Source organism: Mustela putorius, unplaced genomic scaffold (genome assembly GCF_011764305.1).
Source record: "Mustela putorius furo isolate JIRA1106 unplaced genomic scaffold, ASM1176430v1.1 tig00000596_pilon_pilon_pilon, whole genome shotgun sequence".
NCBI classification, from domain to species: Eukaryota; Metazoa; Chordata; class Mammalia; order Carnivora; family Mustelidae; genus Mustela; species Mustela putorius.
In genome coordinates, this window is record NW_025421428.1 from 16,222,335 (window position 1) to 16,232,700 (window position 10,366).

Genomic DNA, 10,366 nt, shown 5'->3' on the forward strand with positions numbered 1-10,366 from the left:
GGACCCCAGAGCAGGGCTGCTCCCTTAGCCTTAGCGGGAGACACGGACCAGCCAGGAGGGCCGCGGGCGGAGGGACCTGGGCCAGCCCGCCAGACCGCCCCCCCTGGCGCCTCCCTCCGGCCCACGCCCCGCCCTCCTGCCACGCCCCGAACTCACTTCCTTTCCGACGAGCCACGGAAACCTCCCCGGGCTTCCTCCCCTCCCGCTCCCCAGGGACTCGCAGGTGCCGCTGCCCCTCCAGGCCCGAGCAGGCCGGGCCAGACCCCTGACCCCTCTGGAACCGTCCCCAGGACCCTGGTGTTTTCTGTGTCCTGAGCTGCAGCCCCGGCATCTGGCCTGGGCAGGGGGCTGCCCTTGGGCTGGGGGCCAGCAGGAGCTTCACCTGACAGCGGCAGGTATGGGGCGGGTGGGGGCCAGGGAGACTGTCCCGCCTGTCTTCAGCTCCGTCTCCGGCGGCTCTTGCTCCGCTTCTCTGCGTCTTTTTGTCCATCTTCCCACGCCACCCCACCGCACCCCACTAGTCTGGGGGGGGTCCCTGCTGGCCGTTCCATCAGTGTGCACTGGAGGGATGTTGGGAGGTTCCCAGTTTGGGGGAGTGAGGCCTGGGCCCGTTCTCAACAGAAGTTCCGGCCAGATCCCCCCTCCCCCTTCAAGCGTTTTTTAGTGTGTGTGGGAGGTCTCCGGACTCTAGGGGCGCTTGGGCCTCTGCTTCTCTTGGTTCCCACTTGGGATTCGGAGGGCCCCTGGCGCCTGGCAGTCGGACCCGTGGGCGGGCAGCGGGGTCTCGCCTTGACCCTTCTTCACCCTAATCGGCGCCTAGTTGGCACCGACTTCTCCTCCAGGAAGCCGGCTGGCTTCCCGATAAGCGGCGCCCTCCCTCCTCCGCCACTTCCTCAAGGCCGGCGGCTGTTTATGGGAGGACCCGAGAGATTTGCATTGGGGCCCCGCCGGGGAGCCGCTTCCTGGTCAGCGGGGCCAGACCCAGGCTCTGGCGAGGCCGGCACCGGGACCACCCCCCATGACCCCCGACCCCGCCGAGCTCCCTGGGGACCTCCCAGAGGGGTGAGGTCATTCTGGGGAAGGGTCCCAGTTGGCCGGGCTGAAGTCTGGAGACCCTCTCCATCTTCCTGTTGCAGGGAGGGCGACCTGCATGCCGAGCGCCGCCTCTGCACCATGGACGGCGTCCAGGCCAGTCTGGAGCCTGCGGCCGCGGGCCCCAGCATCCCCGGCCCGAGCGTGATCGCGCCGCTGCGCGCCGTGGTCCGCCTGCGTCGCCGCGTGTGCCTCCTGCGCAAGCGGCGCCTCCTGCCGCCGGGCGCAGGGCCGGCCTCCGGGGCTGGAGCGGCCAGAGCCGGCTGCAGCTCAGGGGCGCCGCGCGCCGACCGGGACCGGCCGCAGGTCTTCACCTTCGACGGCCCGGCCGAGCTGCCGTCCAGGACGCCGCGCAAGAGGCGCCGGCGCAGCCGCGTGGTGCTCTACCCGGAGCCCTCGCGCAAGTGCCGGCCTCACGCCGAGCGCCGGAGCCGCGCGCAGCGCTGCCTGGTGTTGCTGGTGGCCGTCGTGGGCTTCCAGGTGCTCAACGCCATCGAGAACCTGGACGATAACGCGCAGCGCTACGACCTCGACGGGCTGGAGAAGGCGCTGCAGCGCGCCGTGTTCGGGCAGCCGGCCGCCGTGGGGCGCATCGTGGCGCTGCTGCGGGACTACCTGGCCACGCACGTGCACAGCCGCCCGCTGCTTCTGGCGCTGCACGGGCCCAGCGGCGTGGGCAAGAGCCACGTGGGCCGCCTGCTGGCGCGCCACTTCCGCGCGGTCCTCGAGGACGGCGCGCTGGTGCTGCAGTACCACGCGCGGCACCACTGCCCCGAGCCGCGGGCGGCGCAGGCCTGCCGCGAGCAGCTGGCCGGGCTGGTGGCCGACGTGGTGGCGCGGGCCGAGGTGGAGGAGAAGACCCCGCTAGTGGTGCTGGACGAGGCCGAGCTGCTGCCGCGGGCGCTGCTGGACGAGCTGCGGAGCCTCCTGCAGCCGCAGCGGGCCCACCACTTCCACAACGCGGTTTACGTGCTCCTCAGCAGCGCGGGCGGCGCGGACATCACGCGCTTCGTGCTGCGCAACGCGTCGGCTGCGCGGGCCCGGCGCCCCGACGGGGACCCGGACAGGGCGGCCGCGCTGCGCGCCGAGGAGGAGCTGCGCGCGGGCCTGCGGGCGCTCCTGGTCCGCGAGCACCCGCTGTGGCAGGCCGCGGCCATCGTGCCCTTCCTGCTGCTGGACAAGCAGGACGTGGTCAGCTGCTTCCGCGAGGAGATGGCCGCGGAGGGCTTCTTCCCGGAGCAGGCCCGCGCCGAGCTCCTGGCGGCGCAGCTCAGCTACTACCGCGTCGCTGGCCGTGAGTTCGCCGTCACCGGCTGCAAGCAGGTGGTGGCCAAGGTCAATCTCTTGTAGCACAGCCTTAGCAGGACATGGCGGTCGCCAGTGGGCCGGCGGGACTCTTGGGTTGGGGGCGGCAGTAGGAGGGAGGGGACCCTGCGGATTTGCCCGAGGCCTCGAATGAATCTGTCTGCAGCCCCCACTGCCCTCCCCCAAGCTGCTTTCACCCTGGGACCTAGGGAGGCTGGCGGGGCTGGGGCAGCTCTGTGCCGGCCACTTCCAATAACAGTTCCCCCTGAGCCCCCAGTGTGCCACCTCCTGGTTCTTAATTCAGTCCCCATTTCTGAGCACCTGCCCTGTGCCCCTCGCAGCAGGCATCCCGGCAGGCGAGCGTTCCCATCTCCTTGCTCCAGAGGAGGGCTGGCCTCGGAGAAAGTGCGTGGCTCCCAGGGAGGGTCTGTAGCTGGTCCCCTGCAGCTGGCCGTGACTTCAGCTCTGCGGGAGGCCTGCAGCCGCCGTCACACACGCTCGTGCACACTCCCGTCCAGCCCTTGCACACCTGCTCACCCCGTGGGCCCCGAAGTCCTGGATGCTCCTCACGATGCCGCCCTGGGTTTGTCCCGGATTCCAGGGCCCAGGAGCTGCTGGGAAGACGGGATGTGTGGGGGTTTCCTCGCGAAGAGCTCACCCAGTGGAATCCGCAGGACGCTCTGGACGGCGGGGAGAACTCTCTCAGGGTGACAGGGGCGCTGCCCCGGTCACCACCTTGCTCCAGGACGCCGAGCTGGGACGGGCCTTAGGGTAGAGATCACGCAGGCCCACCGCAGAGCTTTCAGGCTTTCAGGCGCTGCGGGCTCCTTTTGCGCGTTTCTCCCGGAGGGCGGTGATCGCGTTGAAGCACCCCCGCCCCCGGTTATCGCAGCCTCAGCCCTGGGGTGGCCTCAGTGCTGCCGCCTGGTGGCCGCGCGTGTCGGCGGGGGCCGCGGGGTCTGGGGGCGGCGGAGCGGGGACCCGGGGAGCAGAGGCGAAGCTCCAGCTGGCCGGGCGCAGGGCTGTGCGCGCCACCCCCCGCGTCAGAGCTCAGCACACCCCCGGGGCCCGCAGACCCGGGCACCAGCACAGGCCGCTCCGGAGGCTCCCGCCGTGGGGAGAAGCCCCCGCCCAGTCCCAGGTCGCGGGTTCTCTCCCAGCGCGGTTGTCTGTGGCCCTGGGCGGAGGTCAGCCCATAGGACAGGGAAGCTGCTGGGCCGGACCGGCGGCCAGGGGGACCCAAGTGGCAAGGGCGGACGGCTCTGGGCTGGTCCGGAGAAGTTTTGCGAACTCCTGGGGCCGGGCATGGGTGCAGGGGGAGGGGACGTGCAGGCGACATTTGGAAGCTTTTCCCCGCACCGGGTGGGGGGAGGCGTGGCCAGGTCTGTCCACCCCGCAGCACTTGCCGGCCGCTGGGGAAAGGAGCCGGTGTCCAGTTCCAAGGCTCCTGGGCCTGCCCCTGCATCCGGGTGAGGGACACAGGCACATGGTCCTCCGGGCTTACACTTCTTGTGGGACTTTGTCTTTGTCTTTTATGCTTTTCTATATCTTGCTGTATTTTTAGTTTTTGGTAGTGGATCCCCTCAGGGCCCCGTCCGTCTCCTTAATCAGCTGGCAGGTATACCCCGGAGAGAGGACTCACAGCCCCGCTTGGGCTGGGAACCCAGGGGCGCCGGAGTGAGGGCGGCGCTGCTCTCTCCACCCTCAGAGCCGTCTCACCGGACACTCCCCTCTGCCCTTTCATCCACCCCCTTGTCAGACATTATATGTAATTTTTAAATTTTATTTTATTGATGTATTTATAAACTAGTTCCCTCTTTTTCCCGGGCTCTGTAATTCCCATTCTGCTAGAAACCAGCTTCTCGGGTTCTCTCTGTGCCGGTGGGACGGTTTCCCAGCCGTGGGTCAGTTCATGTTCCCTGGGCTGGGACCGCTGGTAGGACTCGATGCTTGAAGACTTACTTGGCTCTTGTTGGGCTTTTTCCCTTAGAACTTGATTTTATTAAAAAAAAAAAATAATAATTTTTTTTTCTTTTTAAGCAGGCTTCCTACCCAACTCAGGGCTTGAACTCATGATCCTGAGATTAAGACCTGACTGAGATCAGGAGTCTGAGTCACCCAGGTGCCCATGATTTTGTCAAATTCTTTGGAAAACCTTTTCGGATTTTCACGGGAATCAGGCTCATCCGCAGGTTGGCGTGGGGCGTGTGATGCTGTCACCCTGCCATGCGGCTGACAGGCCTGATTCGCGTATTAAAACTCACGTGTGTAATGTTCCGCCAACAGATCTGGCTCACATTTATGAATTTATTCCTAAAAACCATAGGTTTGGCAGGCATTGTAAAGGGTTAATTCTCCCAAGCGAGCACCAGGCCGCGCAGGAAGCAGGGCTTGTCCAGACGGCGCCCCCCCCCCATCACGGCCCGCGTCCACATCCCTGAACCGCCACTGGTCTGGGTTATTTTCATGCTGTAGCTTTCCTGTTTGCTTCATTAAAAAACAAACAGAAACAGAACAGCTTGATAGAAGTAGCGTTCATATGACACAAAATTGACCCATTCAAGTGGGTGATTTAATGATTTTTAGTAAATTTGCAGAGTTGTGCAGATAATGCCACAAGTTAGGCTTAGGGTCTTTCCGCGACCTCAGAGAGCCCAACCTGCTTATTCTCCATGAACACCTGTTTCCGCCCCTTCCTCAGAAAACCGCTCATTCTGTCTCCTGAGGTCTGCCTTTTCTACAAGGCGTTTCCTATATGTGGACTGTGTTTAGCTTTTGGTGCCTGGCTTCTTTCCCTTAGCATATGGCTTTTGAAGTTCACCCAAGCCATAGGGCTTGGCTGCCCGGGTGCTCTCCTTTCTGCCGCTGACCAGTGTGCCGTCGTGTGGACCAGACATTCTGTGCGCACTTGGACCGCTTGCACTTGTTGGAGATTAGGCATAAGTCGTGCAAGGAACTCTTGCCCCAAATTTCTTTGTACATACATTTTCCTTTATCGTGAATAAATACCAAAGAGTAGAATTGCTGAGTCACATGAACATTTTGTGCGATTTCTTAAAGAAACGGCCAAGCTGCTTTCCAATGGGATTATGCCATTTTGCACTCCAGCAGCAGTGTGTGGGGATCATGGCTTCTTCACATGCTCTCCGACACTTGTTACTGACGGTCTCTTACGTGACAGCCATGGGTGTCATATTGGTTTAACATTGGTTTGACGTGGGTGGTTTCCGTCTGTGTTTTCCTAGTACCTGACGGTCTTGAGCCCGTGTGCTGCTCAGACATTCACGGTCCTTGGGTCGTTTCGCTGATTGTTGACTGGTGGTAGGTCTCTATATATCCCGGCCGTACGTGTTTGATATGATGTATGTTGCATATGTTTTCTTCCAGGCTACGGGTTGTTCTTAATTTTCATAATTAAAAATGCGTTTTGAAGTGCAAAGGTGTTTAATTTTAATGAAGTCAAATGTACCCTTTTTTTTTCTTTTATGGATCACGACTTAAATGTTTCTAAGAACTCCTTGCTTACTCCCAGACCATAAAGACTTTCCCCCGTGCTTTATTCTAAATGGTTTTAAAGTTTTAACTCTTACATTTAGGTCTATGGACCATTTGGAACCAATTTTTATACATGGTGTGACATGAAGGTCGAAATCAATCTTACTCTGTGTCAGTGAAAGGTCTGTCCTTTCTCCATTAAATTGCCTAGACGCCGGCGGCAGTTAGGGCCCACCAGAGCAGAGCGTCCACAGGAGGTCCCCACACGGGAGGGCAAGCCGTGGGGAAGGGCCGGCTGGGGCTCAGGCCTGAGCCGGTGGAGGTGGAGCTGCAGTCCTGCGCTTCAGTCTTTTCCACATTTTGAATCAGGCCCACCCAGGTCAGCCCAGATTGTTCCTTTATGTATAGTCGGTTGATTACGGACTTGAATCTCCTCTACGGAATGCCTTCCCAGCAACACCCAGATTAGGTTTCCAGTGAGCGAGTGACGGAGCCGCTGCGGACGCGGACGACTGCCCTGGACGGCCTTTGTCAGCAATTCAGCGGCCACGAAGACGAGGGTTTGTTTCTGGACTCGGTTACGTTCTCTTTCCCGGTGTCCATGCTCCTGCCGGGATCACGTTCTTTTGATTTCTGTAGCTTTATAGTTAGTTTTGAAATTGGAAAGTGTGAGTCATTCAACCTTGTTCTTCGTTCTCAGTATCGTTCTGGTTGTTCTGGGTCCTTTGCCTTTCTGTGTACATTTTAAGATCAGATTGGCGATTTCTACGAAGAGAACAGCAGCAGCCCTAACAAAAACCCGATTTCTGTGCGTAGATAAAGATGGCGTTGGCTCCAGGGGTGTCTGGGGGGCTCGGTGGGTTGAGCCTCTGCCTTCGGCTCAGGTCATGATCTCAGGGTCCTGGGATCGAGTCCTGCATCAGGCTCTCTGCTCAGCGGGGAGTCTGCTTCCCTTCCTCTCTCTCTGCCTGCCTCTCTGCCTGCTTGTGGTCTCTGTCTGTCAAATAAATAAATAAAATCCTTAAAAAAAAAAAAAAAAGATTGTGTTGACTCTAGAGACCAGTTGGGGGAGAACCGCCATCTTAACAATATTGAGCTTTCCAGTCCCCAGACCTGGAGCTGCTCAGGCTCCCAAGTCTCCAGTTTCCTTGGAGACGAGCTGTGTGGCTCAGTGTGCACGCCTTGCACTCTCTGTCTTCCGCGCATTCCGGAGTACTTCGTTCTCGCCATGCCATTGCACACGCAGTAGTGTCCAGTCACGCCCACGCTCTCCACTAACTGTCTATGAAAACAACATAGAGGGGCTCCTGGGTGGCTCAGTGGGTTGAGCCTCTGCCTTTGGCTCGGGTCATGATCTCAGGGTCCTGGGATCGAGTCCCGCATCGGGCTCTCTGCTCAGCAGGGAGCCTGCTTCCTCCTCTCTCTCTGCCTGCCTCTCTGTCTACTTGTGATCTCTCTCTGTCAAATGAATAAATAAAATCTGAAAACGAAACAAAACAGAATCTTGTATATTGGTCTTGAATCGTGTGATCCTGTGAGACTTATCAGTCTGTTTTATTTTGTTTTCTCAGTGCAGGCTTTTTCAGGTGCTCAACATGTGGAATCATGTTTCTGCAAATAAAGGCAGTTTGCTTCTTCCTTCCCAATCTCTATGCCTTTTATTTCTGTTTCTTGCCTCACTGTAGTCCCTGGAACTTCCTAGTACAATGTTGACCAGAAATGGTATTCCTGTTCCTAGGGGCAAAGCATTGAATCTTTTACCAGTAAGCAGGATGTTGGCTGTAGGGCTTTCTGTAGTGTTCTTTGTCAGCGTGAGGTTTCCTTCTACTCTTTGAGTGTTCAGAGTTTTATGAATGAGTTGGATCTTGTCAGATGTGTTCACCTATTGAGGGGATCATGTGATTTATGTTCTTTAATTTCTTTCTTTCTTTCTGAGAGAGCATGTGTGCACCTGTGGGGATCCATCTCATGACCCTGAGATCATGACTTACACCAAAATCAAGAGTCGTACACTTAACCATATCACCCCTATTTTATTGACTTTTAGATGTTAAACCAACCTTGAATTGCAGGAATAAATCCCATTTGGTCATGGGGTATAATCATTTTTATATGTTGCTTGATTCCGTTTGCTAATATTTTGTCCAGGACTTTTGCATCTGTATTTATGAGGGATATTGCTCTGAAGTTTTATTTTCTTGTGATGTCTTTGTCTGGCTTTGGTACAGCATAGTTGTGACAGTTTTCTGCTAATGCCATAACAAGTTACCACAAACATAGTGACTTCAAACAACACAAGTTTATTATCTTACAGTTCTTGAGGTCAGAAGTCCAAATTGAATCAAAGTAGGCTAAAATGAAGGTATCAGCAAGGCTGCATTTCTTTCTGGAGGCTTTGGGAGAAGTTGGTCTGCTTGTTTTTTCCTCCTTGGTGAGGCTGCATTCCTTGCTTCTTGGTGGCTGTCCCATTCCCTGACCAGTATCACTGCATCTCTGTGACCTTTCTCATCTCCTTCTGAACACAGCCAAGAATATTTCTTTGCTTTTAAGGACTCACTCCACTAGATTGGTCCCATCTGGATAATCCAGGATACTCTCTCCATCTCAAGGTCTGTCTTCTTAATTAAATCTGCAAACTCTGCAAGTCAGTTTTCATAATGTATGGCTTTCTAGGAATTTCTGGGAGTTCATCCAATTCACACAAGTTGTCCAGTTTTATTGGCGTAGTTTTCCCAGTGTCCCCTTATATTCCTTGTGAAAAAGACGGTTTCAGTTTGTGTTTATGCTTTGTCTAGTGTACCCTTCTCTCTGTACTCTCAGATCCTAGCCTCTCATTTTGGATCTCTTTATAAGCTGATATACATCCAAATTCATCCAAATTCAGTCTTTTCCGTTTCTGCAAAAACCGTTGTACGCCTGGTTCATGTAACTTGACTACATTGAAGCTGTCGTTTACCTTGGGGCATATTGACATCTTGGCAATATTAAGTCTTCCAATCCATGAACATGGGATTTCTTTCCAGTTATTTAGGTCTTCTTAATTTCTTTCAGCAGTGTTTTGTACGTAGCAAATAAGTTCAGTGAGTTTTGGTGGATATGGAATTCTTGGTTGACGGTTCTTTCCTCTTAGCTCTTTAACAATGTCATACCATCACTGTCCACGTTTCCACATCTGACAAGTGTCTGACAAGAAGTTAGTTGTCACTTCACTGCCTGTCCCAGCACAGAAGCCCTTCTTCTCTTGCTGCCTTCAGGTTTTCTCCTCGTCTTGGATTCTCACCATCTTCTCTCTGATAGGTCTAGGTGTGGCTCTCACTGAGCTTCTTTCTCTGAGGTGTGGATGAATATTTTGCGTCCAGTTTGGGAATTTGGGGTCCGTGTTTCCTCGGATATTTTTTTTCTGTTTCTTCTTCTTTTGCCTCTGCGTCTCCCATCATATGCACTTTTCAATTCCTGATAATGTCTCGTGGGCCAGTAAGGCTCTATTTTACTTTATTCCTTTTTTGTTTCTTCAGAATGGATAATTTCTGTGGATCTGTTTTCAAAGTCAGTGATTATTTCTTATGGCTTTTCAAGTCTGCTGTTGATCCCTTGAGAGGATTAAAAAATAGGCTGTTAAAAGATGTCTACTATATTGTTTCTTTTTTCTTTTTTAAAAAGATTTTATTTATTTATTTGACAGAGAGAGACACAGTGAGAGAGGGAACACGAGCAGGGAGAGTGGGAGAGGGAGAAGCAGGCTTCCCGCTGAGCAGGGAGCCCAATGCGGGGCTCCATCCTAGGACTTTGGGGTCATGGCCTGAGCCTAAGGCAGACGTCTGCTTAACTGACTGAGCCCCCCAACTACCTGCAAAATAGACTTTTTTTTTTTTTTTAGAGCAGTTTTAGGTTCACAGCAAAATTGGGAAGAATGTAGAGGTTTCCTGGATATGCCTTGTGCTTCCAGCCTCCCCCACTGTGAACATCTGCCTCCCCAGCAGTGCGTTTGATACTGTTGTGCACCCTGTGCTGACAGGTCGTTATCGCTCAGGCTCCACGGCTTGTGTTCGAGTCCACTCTTGATGTTATATTTAATGAGATCTCACTGATCATTTCTTTCTTTCATGGATTCTGCCTTTGATTTTGAATCTCAGAGTCATTGTCAAACCCACGCTTATCTGGATTTCCTCATTGCAGAAGTTCTGTAGTTTTGCACTTTACATATAAGCCTGAAGTCCATTTTCAGCTTTTTAGAAAGATTTTATTTATTTATTTTGAGAGACAGAGAGAGCACAAGTGAGGGGAGGGCCGAGGGCGGGGGTGAGGGAGGCTCCCTACTGAGTGTGGAGACCCGTGCGGGGCTCCATCCCAGGCCCCAAGATCATGACCTGAGCCGAAGTCAGAGGCTTCACTGACTGAGCCCCCCAGACGCCTGTTTGGTTTATTTTTAACGAAGGGTCTAAGGTCTGCGTCTGGATTCATTTTTTGTGAATGT

General features: G+C 55.1%; 1 protein-coding gene across 1 annotated transcript; it reads left to right on the forward strand.

Annotated features, from left to right (window-relative positions):
• Window positions 1-138: 138 nt before the first annotated feature.
• Window positions 139-5,963, forward strand: TOR4A (torsin family 4 member A). The gene is made up of 2 exons (XM_004780820.3): window positions 139-395; window positions 1,137-5,963. Exon 2 carries the CDS (start codon window positions 1,174-1,176, stop codon window positions 2,440-2,442), a length of 1,269 nt encoding a protein of 422 aa, XP_004780877.1. The 5' UTR covers window positions 139-395; window positions 1,137-1,173; the 3' UTR covers window positions 2,443-5,963.
• Window positions 5,964-10,366: the final 4,403 nt, after the last annotated feature.